At 36.1% G+C, this 19,907-nt stretch overlaps 1 protein-coding gene across 1 annotated transcript in view; it reads left to right on the top strand.

The window, feature by feature from the left end:
- TMC1 (transmembrane channel like 1) overlaps positions 1–19,907 on the top strand; it is a 61,658-nt gene that overhangs the window by 15,544 nt on the left and 26,207 nt on the right. Inside the window, 4 exon segments of the mRNA XM_026035844.1 lie at positions 6,932–7,022; positions 8,582–8,663; positions 17,881–17,987; positions 19,489–19,587. Coding sequence (XP_025891629.1) covers positions 6,932–7,022; positions 8,582–8,663; positions 17,881–17,987; positions 19,489–19,587 — 379 coding nt within the window.

The raw sequence follows: 19,907 nt of genomic DNA, 5'->3' as shown, positions 1-19,907 counted from the left end.
CTTGTCCTTATATATTTAGGCATGGGCAGCAATTTTATCAGAACATCCATCATCTTGATCAACTTTTAAATTATTTTATTTCTTAAATTCTGACCAAATTACTACATTTGATTTTTATTTTATTTGCTCACATTAGAATGTTTGTTAGTACAAAACATGCATTGATGTACTCTCTAGGGCTTGTGCAAAACAATGGCTTTTTCTAGACTTTGCTACAGCTCTCTTTGAAGTAGGCTTGGAAGCACTTCAGTAGCTTATTTGCCCTAGAAAAGTTTGTAGTTCAAATGGAAATGACAGTTCCTAAGATTAGTTTCTTTAGTTTGAATGTACTTGTATTAACTGAAGAAATACATTTATTGCAGTGTACCTTTATAAAATGACATTCCAAAAATAGACATCATTTTTTCTGCAAAATCTCACTTTAGATTGTCACAGTTCTGCAGATAATCACATATATCTTGGCAGACAAAAACCAAGAAAAAAATCAGCAAACTGATGGAAAAAAATATGAAAGAAAAACTAATATTTGTTCATGTTTTAAAAAAATGTGCTGAGAATTAAGGGTTTATAACTATGTTTTGCATCTTAGATGAAAATCATGGAACCTTTAAAGAAATCAATACCATTACTTTAGATACCATAATACAGATGCAGACTAAGTTTTCTAGAATCTTGTTTTCATAACTGACTTTTTGGAGTCTTACACTGTAAAGTAGTATTTGTCAGCACAAATTTGTTTTGGATCTGTTTTGKATTACAGAAACTTATTTAAACATTAACTTGGCATAGGTAGTTGCTACAGATAGTTACATAGTTGATAGTTTATCATTATTATACAGATGAGAAATAAGCACAAACTAGCTTAAAGTGTTTGGAATTCCTCAGTCATTTCTTACTCTTGAAGGTTTTGGTTAGCAATTATTAGTAGTCATTCTTTCCCCATATAACATGCTTCTTTTCTTGGTCAGATATCTGAATTTTATGGCATACACAGAAAAGTAAAAGGCTTTGAAAATAGAAGAACAAAGTCTCCTACCATTTGCCTTCCAGCTTTCACAAAAGGGAGATGGTTCATTGGTTGTTTCTCCTCAGGATTTTAAGGCATGTCCTTTGCCATGGACTAAACTCCTCTACCTGTTCTTTAGTAGCACCTAAAGAGCATATTTTTCCAAGAAGAAAATCTTCCAAGGCATGACAAAGGATTAGTTACATATTCTTGACAAAAAGAGGAAAAAAAATTTCTCATGCTATTTTAAAAGTAACAAATAAAACTATGAAGGATTTTTTCTCTAAATATTATTTAGCAGAAAATGGTAACTTGTCAAAGCAAAATTTTTAAGGAAATGATTAATTTTCACTAAATTGCCCATTTCAAATAAGTTAATTTTAAAAAAATGTTCAATTTAATAAAATTTATTATTTTCAAGGCATAATGCCTCTTTACTCATCTGATTCAAAATCATTTTCTTCTCCTAATGAATATCAATTTTTTACARTATATAATTATTATAATATCTTATAATATCTTTTTTTTTAAATAGTATGTATTGAAACAATGCTTCGGATTTTCCTTAGGGAGCTTTTCCTTTTTCTTTTCTTTTTCCTTTTTATTCTTTGTTTTTCTTTTTCTTTATATTCTTTTTTTTTTCTCTTTCTCTTTCCCTTTCTTCTTTCTTTTCTTACAGAATGGGAAAGCCAATTTCCTAGTAACTGTTTTTTGTAAACTTTGTAAAAAAGTTAATCTTTTCCTTCATTCCTTTGTTCTGAAAAGTGTGAATCGGCAATTAATTTTAGAACACAATTGCGCAACTACTTGCTTTGTAGAAAACAGCTTCTTTTGAAACCAGACTTAAAAAATCATTTCTGAAATGGCTCTCTTAATGGCTGCACCACAAAATTAGATCAGTTCTAATTTCTAGTTAGCCTCCATATCYAAAAACCTCCCTGTCTATCCATCCTGTATCTAAAAGATGGATAAACCCTTGGGGCCAGCGCTCCCACTGCTCCACTTTGATGGTTGACTTGGTCCCACATGGCTCCAGCCCCACCAGCAGCACTGCAGTGAGACCTTCCCMGGAGAGGGGAAAAGAGGGAGGCAAAGGCAAGGAGAGGCATGAAATGGTGTGCTAGTGAGACCAGCATCACCTCTCCCCAGGCCTTAACCATAAATGAATCAGTCTGTGAGCACAGGACATGGCAACTGTGCTGGAGCCCTGTGTTTCTGTTTTCATAGAAAAAAAATCCTCTCTTTCAAAGAGACATTCTGAACCCCTGCTTTTTCCTCCCACTGTTTTGCAGGGCTTATGASTGTTGTAGTTGTGCCCCTTCTGTGGGAGATGATTTCTTTTGTGCACTTTTCCTTTCAAAACTGACTACCTACACCAGCCCAAAATTATCTGAAGAGCTATCAGCTGTTAATGACTATCAATTGTTTCTTATCAGAATGAGTCTTAGAGAAATTAGTAAGACATATTCTGGATTAGAAAATGGTACAAAAGATAAAACTCAGGGGACCACAGCTTCAATTTCTGTAAATTGGAAAAACTCCAAGAAAAGTGATACGGATTTATAGCTGAGTGTCTGCTTTACAAGGGAATTGTGTCCCTTTCTGGTCCTTCTCCAAGTTAGATTTTTGCACAGATATACAAGCAATGGAAAGATTTAAAGAACTGTTCTACTGAGTTTGACTCTTGACTAGTAATCTTATTTTACTTATTAGTGCACTCCACATTTTACATAAAGATTTGTGCTACAAAATAGGAAGTGCTATTAGCAGGCATGCAATTTATATCTACTAGCAAAGTCTATTAAGTTACYGTGTAATCAGAGAATTGTACACAAGGACTTAGAAAAGTGCTAATAGTAGTCTCAGTTTAGAGGTATACCACAAGCCAATTAGAAAACTATCAAAACAAACAAAATAGTGTTATGAAAAGGAAGGTAGTGAAACATCAAGCCTATGTTTTTTAAAAGATTCCCAATTAAATACAGATTATAAAGAAATCCAGAAGAACCTTTTAGTTTCTGTAAATAATCCAAGGAGTAAACTCTTCTTCAGGGTCGGGGACAAAATATTGTATAACGCTTTTAAAATATCTTTTCTTTATTGCCACCTGTTTTATTTGAGAATTCATGTTATCTATCAAAGCAGATGAAACAAAATCAGACTATTCTATAAGTATGCAAAAAAMCCCAAAGATTCATAATGTGATTTTATGAGATGGAGGAAATTTCTTGGATGTTGTTTGYATACTCCAGTGTATCTGTATTTCAGCTCTTTTAATGTGAACATGCTAGCAGTCCCCAAGGCCACCACAGCAGCCTGTGAGGCCAGGCGGGTATTAAATTACACTATAATTTGCCCATTATTGCTGCTGAACTGCTTTTCAAGTGAGCCCTTGCCTAGTAACACTTGTTTTGCTGTCAATTTTTAGCCAATCTTTTCAAGACTTGGATAAATCCCGRGTGATCAATATTAATATGACATTTCTTTTTAATGAGTTTTTAGATCGTGGGGACTGAAACCCTCCTGAACTGTTACTGAAAAATGCGAGCAATCCACTTGAATCCTATTCATTAGCAACAACCTCTGAGAGCTGTAATTCATCCTCTCACTGCAATGCTGAAGTGCTCAAAGTACCGTACACCTAGCACTTTGGAAGCTGAAACTCCACACCTACTATTAATAATTAACTCAGGCTTCTCTAGGACAATAATGCCTGGCCCCATGCAACATTTATTAGTTCCTTGTGTTGGTAATTCAATTAATAAGGTTTCTCTGAAGCTTCTTTAAATTCACAGTTAGCTAACGGGGTACACTTTGGCCTATCTTGTGATATAGATAATTTACCTATAACACATGATACCAGTGATTACAAAGCTTGTTTTTGTCTCTCTGTGTTGTTTTTGACACGTCCTCATGTTAGCTAAGTTGCATTACTTCCAAGCAGGTGTGCATATATATGTGCGAGTTTTTTGATTGTTGTTGAGGGGTATAAAGTAGAACTCCTGGCTAAAGGCTACTTTTTATTGCTCTATCTTTCCCTGTGTATCTATCCTTTGCTTTAGTACAAAAGAAATAAAGGAATTTTGTAAAAGCCTGCAGAGATGTACAAAGAGAACTCTTCTAGTTTAGGCAGTAAGGTAGAAAAGTGAATGGCATGACTATATTTGACAAAAAAAAAAARAAMATGTGCCACAGACATAGAATGGACGCTGAAAGCCCCTTTCTGTGAGTGAATCCTGCTATGCTGTTGCTGATTTTTTAAAGCCACAAAGTTTAAGCAGAGTTTGATGACTCCATCATCATCTGGTACTTACACTTTCCATAATACTGCCTTGCACATAACCGCCCCAAACGTTCTCTGCCTCATTACCCATAGGCCCTCTTTCAAGTTCTGTGTCTGCAATAAATTTGCTTTTCATACATTTCATTAAAACTCCAGTGGGAGTTCTTCATGGAATAAAATTGTTACAGAGWTGTGCATTTAACTATCAATTAAATAAGATCTGTAAATTACTCTTGCTACAGTTCATGGATAGTCTACTGTGGGGCACATAACTCCTCTATATGCTTGTATGTGGTGGGTTTTTTTTTTATGAGACTAAGTCTCTCTAAATTAGACAGCCTCATACCCTCTGATATGAAAATGCTCTTTAAAACATCATTGGTAAAGAGAGATCCACTGAACACAAAAAAGGGCAACAAACTTCCAATATTTCCTACACTGACACATGAAAGGGACTTTCCTCCATTTTACAAAATAACTACACATTTCTTTCRGTTGCATAACCATTTCACATAGCATGTTCTTTGTTTTACTGGCTATACAAAAATTTTGGCTGTTTATTCATAGAAATGATCAATACTATTAGCCATAGTTTATTATGTTTGTTTGAAATACCTTGTTGTTGTAACCAGGGGTGATTGTTTTTTGCRAAGAAAGAATGGAGGGAAAGAGGAGAATGTAGCCATTGACAAATTGAAAACAATGGAAACATTTAGGAAAGTCAGAAACATTAACCCTGGAGATCTGGATTAAACAGCATGACTTTAGTCTGTCTTGAAAGCCTGAAGACAGAGAAGAAGCCTATATACTACTAACACTCTGGAGATTTTTTTTTAAATATACCCTTGATAGAAAGAACGTCTTCTCAAATCAAAATTATCTTGTGATTGCAAGCCCAGTACAAAACCAGTTTATTCTGGCTGTTTTTATGGTACTCCACCACTGACTACTGAGTTTACAGGGAAGCTGCCATCTGCTGTTAGGATTGCCTTGTATTTCTCCAGATAATGCAWACTTTCAACCTTTAGGACATGGATTTAAGTGGGATTACTGAATCCTGCTTTCTTGAAGCTGGAAGAATTCATTTTCCCTAACTTATATGAGATGACTAGAATTGAAGAAAATACCTGTTTGAGAATCAGAATGAAAGTAGGAGATATGAGTGCTGAGCAAGAAAATCTCTGAAGTGCTTAGAGGACTGTTTCAAAAGAGAAAGTTGAGGGCTCATTCATCATCAAAGTTATCTAAAGCATGGAAAGATCGGACTCCAGGATACAGAGCAAAATGCCAGGACAGAGAACAAAATCTTTTTATGAGAGCTCCAAAACCTTAACAGACACTCAGTGGCTGAAGAACACTCTGATGGAATGAAGGGATGGGATATGTGTGCTGCTGGTGGTGGTTTTTTGGTCTGAATGTGTGTATCTTGTGCCACGTTAAAATAAGGAATGAGGGGCTTGGGCTACATGCTGTAGTTGTACACTGCTTGTGCTGAACTTTCAATCCAAAGAAGAAACTGAGCTCAAATGCATTATCTTGGGAATGCTGTGTCATTTTTATCAGTTTGGCAATCTTTTCACTTCATGTGACTTAAATCTGCGGGATGCAGCTATAAGCAAGATAATTAATTTCACTCAGTGAACTTACCTGCATAGCTTCTGGAAAGATGTGAATCACAATTCACACTTTTCTAATTCTTTGCATTTCCCCAAGTGCTTAGTGTGATAAGTAAATAATGTAATACACAATGTTTTGCAATAGTCTCAGTYGATATTCACTATGATGTATACATCTAAAGCTAAGAAATATATTTTGCAGTGTTTTAGATCAGAAGGCATGGCCTGTAAGGCTTATTTCCTCCATTGAAAAACAATGGAGAAAATATTAGTACATTCTTGTTCTCATCTGTTTATTGTTTAATAATCATRTATTTTAAAATGGATTAAAAATCTCCATTTCATATTTTTATAAATAGTTATTATTTGATTTTTTTTCTCTTTRTATGGTAAAAAATAAAATTTTGGGGACCATTGAAGCTACACATATAAGAAATGATTGAGAATAATAAAGTACAACTTATTCAAAAATTCTGAAGGAATGAATATAAGCTAGTCTAACGGAGTGAGAGAAGTAAGTGTATGTACCTCTCCAAAAATAAAATAAAATAAAATAAAATAAAATAAAATAAAATAAAATAAAATAAAATAAAATAAAATAAAATAAAATAAAATAAAATAAATAAAATTCTATTTTGTAGATGTACAAGAGCCAGTGGCCCAAAGGATGAACAACAGTTTATAAGTGATACAAATGGACAGTAGTTGGACTTAATGAACGACACTGAAACAACAAATGTTAGATAAATAACTGGATGTAATCAAACACATTTGAATTACAGCAGTGACTCAATGCAGTGTCAGAATTAGAGCAGTGTCTTCTCTTTGCAGTACTTAGGACTAGTCTTCTGTGAAGTACAACCTCTTGGAATTTTTTTCTGCATATTGCTAAGGAACAGTGTTATACAAAATCTGCAGTGGGGAGGGGCTAGGGCACAGCAAAAAAATTATGTTACCTCGGAAGTGACAATATCTTTTATGTATGCTATCACATCATCTGTATCTTTCTTCTGCTGTCATTTCCAGAGAAGCCCAACTTTTTGTTGAAAAGTTTGAAGGTGCCCTTGGGAAAGGAAAAGGAAAAAAGTTTTATGCATACAAAGTGATGATGACCAAGGTAAATATATTATTTCATTAACTTCATGTAAAGCAGACAGAGCTTATAGATCCTGCTATATGTCCACATCTTTCCAAGTAAAGTTCCCTGTCTTATTTGCATTTTAATCCTTTTTCCATTGCTGACTTGTGACAGAATTTCCAGTACGAAACACAGTTTGATTGAGACTCATCGCCTACACAAAAGTCAACTTTGTTTCAGAGTTTAGCTTTACAGGGATGCACCTTGAACTTCCTCTGTGAACCAGATTCCAAGCCTGGTGTTTACCTTGAACCAGGTGAAAGATGGGAAACTGTTTTTTTTCCTCCCAGCAGAAATGCTGTTAGCCTTTCCCTTTCCTCTATACTCTGAGGCTGGGTCGGGTTAGCACCTTAGGAGGCTCAACAGGAGCATAATTGAAGGGTCAACCAGTTGCAGCTAAGGACCCGATATCCATGTACTTGTGCTCTGGAAGATTTTGCCTTGGTCCCAGGCCAGTGTGACTCCATGGACTTCCCAGTTTCAGCTTGCAAGGATTAGTGCACTCCTACAGTGCATTTTTTACTTAACTTTATGCTCTTACACACTCTGCAACACAAAGCAAAGCGAAGTGTGGCAAATTGGATTTCATTTCTAAAGTATGCTCCTGCTTCAAACTCAAATGCTATGCAGAAACACCCCAAGAATAATATTTGGCAGGACAACTTGCTATGGCCAGATCTACCCTTTAGCTGCCTTTTCTGTAGGCAACTGTCACATTTTTGTGACCACACATTTTTGTACAATCACATTCAATTAGTATTAATGTTCAAAAAAAATAATTAGGCTTTCAAACTCAACTGTGCACAAGAAGCTCAATTATAAAAGTTATTCTTATCCAATAGATAAAATACTGGTTTGAGTAGTTGCAATTAAATAACACAGCTTGAGCTCCAGATCTAAATTTTGAATAGCAAAGGAGAGAAAAAATTAAATTCTCAGAAGCAATCCTCAGAAATGAATGATATGATTTAATCATTTTTCTTGTTGAAGAGATAAGAGTGAAGCCACGGTCAAAGTGAAAAAAAAAAAGAGATGGTTCTTCATTCATTAGTGCTTTGTTGCATGATTCTTTGCCAAAGGATGTTGTGGATGATTAAGAGGCAAATCCATCAAAGGAGTCTGAAATATCTAAAAACCTCCATCTGACTTAAGAACTGAGAACTGAAAAAAAATGGTACCTGGGAGGGTACTAATAAAAAATTGTCATATACACTTGTCCCCTACTCATCGCACTGGTGTTTGACTGCTGTTAGATATGGAGCTCTGGACAGCATCTGCTGTTAGAAAGATGCAGCTGGGGCCTGAGCCAACCTCATTGCCTTTTCATTTTAAAAGAAGAAATGGTTAAAACACAGTATTTCCCAGGTAGTTGCCAGGCAAAGCTATCAGTTTTATTTGCTAGTAAAAAACTTCAGTTACAGGTAACTCTTTGCATTTCCCATAAGGATCTAATACAGTGACTAGGTTAGGCCATACAAATGCTTAGGTGATTGTGTTATTTATTTATTTATTTATTTATTTATTTATGACCTTTTCAGAAATGGATGAAATTTCAAAGAGATTTTGAAAACTTTAAGACAGCCTGCATACCCTGGGAAATGAAAATAAAGGAAATTGAAAGTAAGTACTTCTGGAAGATAATAAAGAATACCTAGTGTTGCTTTCCTAATGTATGTGAGAATTTTAAATTCCTTTTTTGTATTTTAGAAATACCTGTCCATGCCAAATGTAAAATATATAATTATGAATATTTCTTCTTTCAGTTGTATTTCTTGGGCTCGTTATCTAAAAATATATGAAACTGTGTTAGTCACCTTACAGATAATAGTCTCTAGTACACAGACAACAGATCAGGAGTATTGATATTAAATATGAAGAAATATTAGAAATAAGGTATCTCCCACCTTACTTTTATTTTGTCTTATATAATTATTTCCTAGACTTTTTWAAAATAATATTTATTTTAGCCTTATAAAAGAGAATCTTTTGGCATTATTTCTCTCATTTCCGTGCATTATACAACACAGAGTAAAAAGTCTTGAGCCTATCTGAATGTTGTGATATATTAGATACAAGTATAAACAACACATTGTGGTTAGCACTATGGCAATGTTTGAGGTGTTTCTTTCATATGACTCACCTTTATATTCCACTTTCAGCAAAAGATCTAATCTGTAGCCCTCTCTTTCAAAAGGAAATTTGGCTTGACYTCAGGAATATCTTAACAAAGCTGTGCTCTTTATGCTTGAGAGTGCAGTAGGGTTTATTTGGATGTGAATTTCATCAAAATGCAACTACAGAACAAGARAAGAATAAGAAAATAAAGAAACTGCGAAATTTGTGGAATTTTCGGCAGTTAGTTAGTGCAAACTAACCTGTGAGGAGAACTTATTAACGCAATCAAACAAGTGGTCTACATATGTCTGGAGAGATTATCTACTTGTTTAGGGTGCAGCTTAAAAAAAAGCCGCTGCGTATATGTGGATAAAATCAAACACAGCAGCAAGATGCATGTGGTCTCTCACTGGTCAGGACATGTATTAGACACCTTGAGGATTTATTAGAGTAAGGTTTCTGTAAACTAGTTGTCTGCGACAGCTGTTYGGCTAGTGACAACTTTTAACAGCCATATTTCTCTCCTTTATGAATTAAATATTTTCTAGTCACATGTCTGTAGCTACGTTTTTATTTTCTCTCCTCCAATGAGCAACATTTTTGCTATCACCTGGAAGCTCCCCAAATCATTGTAAGATATTACCACTTAATAAGTTGATGGGTTAAGATTGTGAGTTCTGCTCCTTTGTTACATTTTGTTCTGTAGGTTCAGCCTACTGCCTAGGTGATTTGTAATTGCTTTTGTTTGCAGAAACAGTCCTGTGCTTTGAATATTAGTAATTTAAAAAGTAAAAATAGACTACACTTCGGTTCAAAACTCTGAAGTATAGAGCAAGTCTTGGTTTCAAACAAAGCTCTGAAGTAATGCCAAGGAAAATAATTTTAACTTGGCTTTGACTTGGGTTATTCCAAGTAGTAGCTGTCACCACGCACCTCATATGTACTAAGCTCAAGATCTTATTGATGGGGAGTGTCTCCCAAATCTCAGAAAGAGAAAAGTGGTTTAGATATTAAAGGAGAAGAAACATGAAAGACTGAAATGGAAGAAAAAGAATAAAAGAGCAGATAGACATGTAGAASAGTGGAAAAGACATGTGGACATCCTGAGGCACAGAGAGTAGACGACTGTGGCTTCATCATTTTATGGAAACATAATTGTCATCTGAGTTTATATGTAGACAGATAGCATACCATATTAAATTGATGGCAGTAATAGGCCAGGAGCTGTTCTGTATTTTTTTGGCATTTAACAAATTACATTGTCTGAGTAAAGGGTTACACTGCTTGCTCAAAATTAGAGGTTAATAGATACAGTATGAGCTCATTTATAAAACCATTTTCATATCAAGAKCTGATCAAAAGCTCCAGATTGGAACAGAGACTATGCACAGACCATGCTGGAGAAGCTTCAAGTGTCAAGCTGTTATGTCTGAACTTCTGGAAGTGTCCTTAACAGCTGATGTCTTTAGAGGTACAGCTGTTGAAAGAAGCTGCAGAAGCAGCTCTGCGAAGGTGGCCRTTTTTCCATAGGCTACGGACTGAGACAGGACCAGGAGGCTTGAACTCAAATTTGATTCCTGGGTTACTGCACCAGCCACTCCTTTTGGGGCTCGGTAGAGCCACTTGTATGATGACAGTGTCACTAGTGACCTAAGCATCTGACAAGGAGTGGGATAGGTGCAATGCTGTTTGTAAAGAATGTGAATTATCTTTGAATGCATAAAATTCTCTTTACTGAAGAGGRGATGCTAAATGTGTCATACTGAACAAATTAGAGTATTTTCTTTTTGGTACCAGCAGCACCTCACCTGTAAGTACTCTGTTCTGTGCTCTACCAAAAAGACTCAAGAAAGGCCAGGGAAAGTGATTGGACATTCAGATCATTATTTAAATACAGAATTGTGCTTGCAGTGAGTGCTTAGTCAGGTTAACTCCTGCAAATTGTAGACCCTTGTGGCAAAATAGGGCAATGTAAAGGCACTCAGAAAGCTATCTACATGACAGCTCATTTCAGGAGGAGACAACAGTCTCATCCTCACAACAGGCTGTGACACATCTGGACAGCTTCTGGAAATCCAGTTCTGAGAGACAGCAGGAATGAGGCAGCACATTTGCACTATTTAATGGCTAGCAATGTTTTATTTTCTATGCCTGGAAATAGAAGGGAATAATAGAAGGGAATTCTGATGATTCAGTGTTTTCTGTCTTAATTGMTTCTTTATATCTTTTAATTCCTTTGATTCCACTGCTTTTGTATTAAGTATTAATGATAGGTAAAGGCTTCTTAATAAAACTAGGCAAGATTTTCAGAGGGAAAACAGAAGAAAAAAGTCTTAGTTAGCAAAATGTGTTGTTAGTTCTTGATAAAACTTTTCTTGGGAAAACTTAAAGAGAAAAAGAGAGCATACACAATGTGGAAGAAGGACCAGACCACACAGAAAGAATATATGAACATTGTCAGTGAATGCAAGGATGCAACAAGGAAGGCCGAGGCCCATTTAGAATTAAAGTTAGCAAGAGATGTCAGGGACAACAGGAAGGGCTTCTCCAAGTACACTAACARCAAGATGAAGACCAGGGAAAATGTAGGTCTGCTGCTGACTGGGGAGGATGCCTTGGTGATGGAGTATGCCAAGAAGGCAGAGTTACTAAATGCCTTCTTTGCTTCAGGCTTTACTGCTAAGGCTAGSCCCGAAGAACTACAGAGCCTAGAGYGAAGAGAAAAAAAATGTGAGAGAGGAAGCACCCAAGAGTGCTGAGGAAACTGGYGGAGGTTATTCCTCAACCCCATCTTGGAGAGATCATGGAGAGCAAGGGAGGTGCCAGAGGGCTAGAAGAAACTAACATCACTCCAGTCTTCAAAAAGGGCAAGAGGAGGAGTCGGGAAACTACAAACCAGTCAGCCTCACCTCTCTCCCTGGAAAGGTGGTATACCAGCTCATCCTACAGAGCATCTCTAACCATGTGAAGGAAAACATGGTCATCATCAGTAGTCAGTATTCATTTACCAAGGGATTCATGTTTGACCAACCAGAATGACACTGCAGAGAGCTGTGCTGCTGTTCAGAGGGACCTAGGCAGGCTGAAAAGACAGGTGGAGAGGAGAGATTCAACAAGGACAAGTGCAGAGTCCTGTCCCTGGGSAGGAATAACCCCAGGCACCAGSACAGATTAGGGGCTGACCTGCTGGAGAGCAGCTCCACAGAGAGGGACCTGGRWGTCCTGGTGGACACCAAGTTAKCCATGSGGCAGCAGTGCCCTCGTGGCCAAGAAGGCCARTGGGCTCCTGGCTGCATGAGGAGGATGTTGGCAGCAGGGGCAGGGAGGGGATCCTGCCCCTCTGYTCAGCTCTGGGGAGGCCAAACCTGGAGCACTGGRGGCAGCTCTGGGCAGATGGGGAACTTCTGGAGAGGGTGCAGCTTAGAGCAGCAAAGATGATTAAGGGTTTGGAGCCTAGGCCTGTTTAGCCGGGTAGAGAGAAGGCAGGGAGGGRGCCTATTCAATATGTATAAATATCTGAGGGGAGAATGTAAAGAGGATAGGGACAAACTCTTCTTGGTAGTGGCTACTGACAGGAGAGGGTGTAATGGGTATAAATTAAAACACAGGAAGTTGCATCTCCRTATGAGGAAGAACTTCTTTCCTGGGAGGGTGACAGATGCGAGAAACAGGCTGCCTACGGAGGTTGTGGAGTCTCTTGGAGACTTTCTTTGGAGATCTTCAAAACCTGCCTGGATGTGACCCTGTGCTATGTGCTCTATGTGTCCGTGCTGAACCAGGAGCGCTAGACTAGATGGTTTCTAGAGGTCCCTTCCAACCTCAACCATTCTGTGATTCAGTGATAACAGAAAGTCATTTTCTGACTCAGTCTCAGTCATTTCCTTGGTTATTTACACTCGTCAATCAATCGATGACTCCAATTTTCTCCATCTTCCTGGATTATTTAAAATTAATAAAAACTTAATATAAAAGAAAAAATCCCATTTAAATCTACTATCTCATCGTTAGTATGAAATGCCCCAAAGATCTATGAAACATAGCCAATTTGAAACAAAGACTTGAAAATCTTTAGTATTTGTAATTAATCTGTGCAGGTGATAAGAAAAGAAGAATGATGTATTAGTCTGGAGCTACACAAGGAAACTTTGTTTAGCTGGTAACATCACTGCTTTTTTGAGGATAACTTCTAGATTATATACAAGAAAAAACAAGGTTTGGCCTTTCTGCCTGGTATGTAATTACTCATCTGCCTAGTATGTAATTATTCATTGAATATATTTAAAGGGAGACTCRGTGAGTGATTAGAGTCATCAGCTATTTAAAACATCCTGTGAAAGTTTAAAATTAGGTATCATATTGTATATATACAAATTTTAAGCAATGTTCCCAAGTGGGCCCTGTTTATTCATGCGACGATACAATTGGTAGTAAGGTGAAACTTGATTTAAAAGAGATTGAAGTCCTCATGTAAGAGCAATCGGGAAACTTAATTTTCAGAAAAAACTTTCAATTTCACAGAAGTATATTAAAACAGCCAGTTGCAAATAGACCTATACTCTAGTTATCACAGAGTAAATCTACCTTTAATAAAATGAATAAGGTGGGAAGCAGCCCCAGGCAAGAATACGAATCCTCTGCTCTTTTGCCAACACAGCACAGCAAAATAACAAAATTCACTGGCTCAGTTTTCTGCCACAGAGCTTGGTCTGTACAGCTGCTTTCCATGTTACTGCCCACTTTGGCATGATTAAACTAGTTTGCTTTTTTCTGTGATAATTTTGTAGCCTATACATGCATATGCATACAGTTCAAAACTTATGGTGTACTTTAACAGGCATCTGAGCTCATTTAAAAGTAGGTGTTTCTAGGATTTGCTACTTCCAGCAGAATGGGATTGACAGAAGAGAACTATGGGATTAAAGTTGAATAAACAGCCTTTTCAACCCATAGGAACGAAAATCCTCGACTATTATTTTTGATAGTGTGCTATCAGCTCTTTCTTTTCAGCATAAAGGCAGATGCTAAGCACTGAAATGTACCATCAGGGTCATGTGGATAACATGTGGATATCTAAAAGAATTTATGAAATTTTTGCTTGAGCCCCACATGTTCCTGTTAATAGAAAGTGTAAGGTGAAATTTTATGAACAGAATAAAAGATTTGACACTTAATGTGCAACTGCTCTATGCAAGGAAACTCTCCACCCAGTTAAATGTGTGCGCTAAGCAGTTCAGCAGACCCTCATAGCTCTTCACTGAATTACTTTTCAGCATAAGCCATGTCTGTGCTTTTAAATGAGGATGATTTGCTTTTTCCCATCTAAAATCTGAGCTGCTTATAAAAAATCCCAACCAAATATGGAAGTAACTGTTTATAGTAGAAAATGAGGCAAGTAGTTGAAAATTTCTATCCACYTAGAACATCTAATATTTATCCTTCAGTTCTTCTAAAAATTGTATCTGGATGCAGACCAAATATGACTAGTTTAAGTACAAAAGGAACCATTTTGCAGTACTAATAATCTCTGACATATAAATTAGTATTATTGTAGTATTATTTCCATTTGAAGTCCTGAAGATCAACAAAGAAGATCAAGTCATTTTTTAATAAAATGCTAATCTGACCATTATCTTTGTGATACCGGTCAGAAGTTAACACATAAATACACCTAGTATTTAGTAGATAGCAAATAACTCTTATTAGATGTTCTATTCGCAAAATTAGTCTGGATTGTAGAGAGATTACAAACAATGTAAACTGAAGGTCTCACATAGTACCAAACGATCAACTGGGTGCTTCTGGGAGAGACTCCCTTGATYGATGTCTCAAACAACTACAGATTCACTCCTTTCAGACAAATTCTACTAAGATGCCTTGAGTACAGGGTTGAATAGTAGCAAGCAGCATACTGGGACCTGGCAGCACTACTGACATTAATGCTTCCCTGCATCAGGGAASGATCAGGGAAGACAGTAACTCACAGAAGCAGCTTTGCAGTTGTTGTGATCTGAAATCTGTGCCTGGAGTTGTATTCATTTGACATGAAACGCTCATGGTGCGGGAGACAAGGTTTGTCCTTTTTGTTTTTTTTTTTTGACCTTGTTTTGTCTGGATGGGGAGTTATAAACAGACTTCAGGAGGATACTTTTAATAAACAACTGGCTTCTTTAAGGTTGGTCAGAGTAATCTATGAGGGAGACCACTCCATGTTGTATAAATCTAAGAATTCCTGTCTGCTTTGAAGAAACAAGACAGAGTCTTTTTTCAAGGTCACTTGTAGATATCCAGGAAAAACCTTAACAGCACCAAGTCAGTTAATTCAACAGTGATACCTCTGTGCTCTAGACACGCTAAAAAAACACTTCTTAAAGGAGGATTAAATTGTGTTATTTTGGCATGAGAAAGCTCATCCTTGTTATAGTCATTTCATACTATAACCTAAACTGCAAAGTTACATTAACTACATATTTTACATAACGTCATAGTTTATGTAAGRCTTGTTTCTGGTAGCCCTTGTACCAGAAACAGGAAAGACTGTTAATGTTTACATCTTCTTCCATACTGCATTTTTGAAAGAGTTCTGCTTTCTGATTATTGTGCAGCTAAATAATCTGCTAATAACACATCAGATAAWGAAGAAATTAATAAAAAGAACAAAAGAAGTAATACTATATCTAAGCCGCAACAAATTTTTCTCTTCAATTCTTCCTACTTTCTTAATATTCCCTTCTGTAACTAATGTTCTATTTATCACAGCGCACTTCAGCTGAGTGGCCACCACTTTTTTCTTACAGAATTGACATTCATTACTATCAGTTTTGGGACCACAACTGGCATTTGAGCTATGTATTGCAATGCATAGCAAGACTGTGGGTTCTGCATCGCCAACCTGGGAAGGATGACTGATGTCTACTTTAAAATATTAGATTTCATTCATCCCTTGAATGTGTTGCAATTCTAAGTGGGTTCTAGTCTACATAGACTAGAATGTGGACCTGTCCATTCTGGGCTAAATTCATAGCTAAATTATCTTCTTCTCCAGCTGAGCCTCTTGTAAGAGGCTGCTGTTCCTTCTTTGTTGATGAGAAGAAATGAAGGCCAATATTAGACCGTGTTGTGACCTTCAATAGCTAAACTGATACATGTAATTTCAATGCAGTGCCTTAATACAGATATTCCAGGTGGATGCATAACAGTGATTTCACCAGGATGACTTTTTTTTTTATTCTATAATTAGATTCATGAAATCTAGCTATTTCTGACATGAAGGAATATTAGTATTAACTCAAAACAAAACACACACCAGGGAAGGTCCTATGGTATCAAGGGTTGCTTGCTACCTGAAATTCCCCACATTTAATTTGTTTGAGTCCAAGGCATCCAAAAAGTTGTAGTTGGGCTGATTTACTCAAACACTGTCACCTTAGGTCTGTGCCCAGGCTTCCCAGTAAACAAATGCTAAGATTGTCTTCTTCATGGAGAATTTCAAAATTGTTTTCATTCTGAGTTGTCAATCAAGCAGGTTTTGAAATGCTGAAATCTTGACTTGAGATTGAGGGCTTGTTTCTCCCTTTGCACAACCTCATAAATACTTCTTATAAATGGGTATATGTTTATGAAGAATTATACTAGTTTAAGTGTATTTTGTTAGTRTGATAAAAAGTGTACAGCTAAACCCAAAATGGCACTAGCTGTGTTAAATGCATTTCACAAAAGGAAAAAATCAGTTGCAAGTCTTTGCAAAACAGTGTGGATACACCAATCTATATTCCTCTGCATAGAGAGAYTTGCTTCTCGTTATTTGCCATCAAAATGTGTAAATCTCCTTCACTACATGGTATGTGTGAGAAAACTTGTGAAAAGGTCRATTTTTATATGTGAATTTCTGGTAACAGATATGAAATCTGTTATTTTCCTAATTTTGTCAGCCAGATGAACAAGACCATCAGCTAGCTGTTCTATATTCAGCAGAAGCAGTGCTGCAGCAAGCTGGCATTGAATTCAAACTGCTACTTCTATGTGGGCTCTTTTACAGAGATATTGGTCAAATCAGGCCCTTGCTGCCCAGTTATTCCTCATGCCTGAGGGTGCAGTCCAAGGCTCCGTCAGTGTTCTTGGTGTGATGGGATTGCCTCTGCACCTGGATGTGGATGAAGTACATCAGCAGCAAAGCAAAAGAGAGAAAGGTTTTGCAACACTCACAGATCTTTTTTTTGTGTGTGTGTGTAGTGAACAATTCCAGTTTCCACACCAAGAACTGGGCTAGATAAGCACTTATAAGTACTCTGCGCCTTTGGAAAAACGCTTTGCAATGGCTAATTCTGTGCTTCCCTTTACAACTCAGCTGGTACTTCTTAGCATGTCTTAGCATGTCATTGGGGGATATTCCAATGCAAATAAAAAAAAAAAAAGGAAAAAAAAGATGGTTATCTTTGAATCCTAATATTGAATCCTGAGGATTTTGTATAAGTAAATATAACCTTTTTTTTTTTTTTTTTTTTTTTTTTTATTTCCCAGGACTACGAATAATATATATAAATAATAATTATGTTTCTTAGTTTCTAGTTCTTATTTTTTGTCATGTCATTGAATATTAGCTCCAGTCTGGAAAAGGTAATAAAGAAAATGAAAAGCCTACTCTGATTTAGCAAATTTAGCTTTAAATAAAGAAACATATATAGACTAACCCATCTGCTTTTTCTCACTTGTTATGTTTTCATAGGTCACTTTGGCTCATCAGTGGCTTCCTATTTTATATTCTTACGCTGGATGTACGGAATAAACATGATTCTTTTTGGACTGACCTTTGGACTTGTAATGGTGCCTGAGGTGGGAATGCTTTAAATTATCATTGGGAGTTGTTTTATGAATTTCTGTCTTTACTGTAAGATTTCATAGGATTGGACTATTGACTAATTTCGTAGTATCTTTATGCATGAGGAGCTCTAAACTTTACAAAGACTGTAAAAGTGTACTTTCTTCATGGAGATTTCATTCTAGAGAGGTCTTTTTAACTAGACAAGGCAGAAAAATATCTGCAAGTAAAATATCTTCCCTAAATGACTTCATATGGTCTGGAACAGAGCCAGTGTTTTGTTTTTGTCTGTGGAGAACCAAGGAGATGGACCAAGACTAAGCAGCAGCTGAGCATATCTTGATATAATGTACATTATGGAGATGTATTCCAGGTCTGTTAGGCAGCATGAGTCCTTTTCAGCAGCCTTAATGTACATATATTGACAAGGCATGAGACCTTATATTATAACTTTATATTTTGAGATATTATAACCTTTATATTATCAATATAGTATTAATATAATATAATATAATATAATATAATATAATATAATATAATATAATACAATACAATACAATACAATACAATACAATACAATATAATAATTAATATTAACGTAATATTATATTAATATTAATATTTGAGATATTATAACCTACAATACAATACAATACAATACAATACAATATAATAATTAATATTAACGTAATATTATATTAATATTAATATTTGAGATATTATAACCTTATATTTTGAGATATTTGCTTCACTGTTAAAAATGCTGACTGCAAGTTGTAATTCAAGCAAAAATCAATTTTATGGAATATAATATTTATCTAGTAGCTTGGGGGACTACACTAAAGTTATGAAAAGAGCACTTGCATGGAAGTAAAACTGTTCTACCATCTCTCTGATTTCACTGTTTCATATCCTCTTTCTTTAACTCCTTTTCAGTGAATGTGAAAAGGTAGGAATTTTCAACAGTTTCCTAGTACTGCATTTTAATGGCACTTTCCTACAGTGAAACAAAAACTGAGAAAATATCCAGGTGTTTCCAGGGTGAGGCTTCAATGAGGAGATATAGAGGGCAAGTGTCCCACCAGCGAGAGAGAGATTTTCAGCATCCTGACTGTCATCATCCAGGACCTAAATCCATAGCATCTGCTCATRCCATTCTATAAATGAAGCAGCAAAATTGATAATGGAAGGAAAATGAATCAGTTCTTCTGAAGACAAGCTCAGGCCTCTGAGGAGCTTGGACTCCTTTGTTCCCTCTGAATGTAAGAGGCACAGCATGACTGTCATTAGTGTAATTTCAATTTAAATTAAAAAACCTTACCATTACTGCATACTTTCAGCATAGTTCCAACTATTAATGTGAGGAGGGGTGGAAAGAAGTGGATAAGGAGGTCATACTCACTAAACAGTTAAAGAGCACAAAATAAGTCTTCCTAAAAACTATCAGATCWATATTCCTTCCCTAAGTTGATATTTTACTTTAAAGTGTACATTTCTCTCATTTTTTGATTTCAGGCTTTGATGGGAAAGCCATATGGCTCTTTACCTAGAAAAACTGTCCCACGAGCTGAAGAAGCAACTGCAATGAACTTTGCTACTCTCTGGGATTTCAGTGTAAGTGCATATTCTTGCCATACTGCATATTCACAATATTCTTTTTTTTTTTTTTTTTTTTTTTTTTGTGTTGGCTTTTTCTTCATTATTTAGTACTCAGAGATGCATTATGAAATATTTCAGGAGAAAAGTGAAATAGAAATAATCTATATTTTCCATGAATTCTGAGAATAGATGTTTCCTTCTGATAAAACATGTTGTACTTAAGACTAGTGTCCAGATACACCTTTTATTGTTTATAGCAATAGGAAATATTGCTTTATTGCTTTATTATTGCTTTATTATATTTTTGCTGATAGCAAATAGGAAAAAGACTGTAG

The sequence above is a fragment of the Nothoprocta perdicaria genome, unplaced genomic scaffold, assembly GCF_003342845.1.
Source record: "Nothoprocta perdicaria isolate Ctin4 unplaced genomic scaffold, notPer1 scaffold_168, whole genome shotgun sequence".
Lineage (NCBI taxonomy): Eukaryota > Metazoa > Chordata > Aves > Tinamiformes > Tinamidae > Nothoprocta > Nothoprocta perdicaria.
Note: the sequence above shows the minus strand (reverse complement) of the source record. Positions and strands in the feature narration are given on the sequence as shown.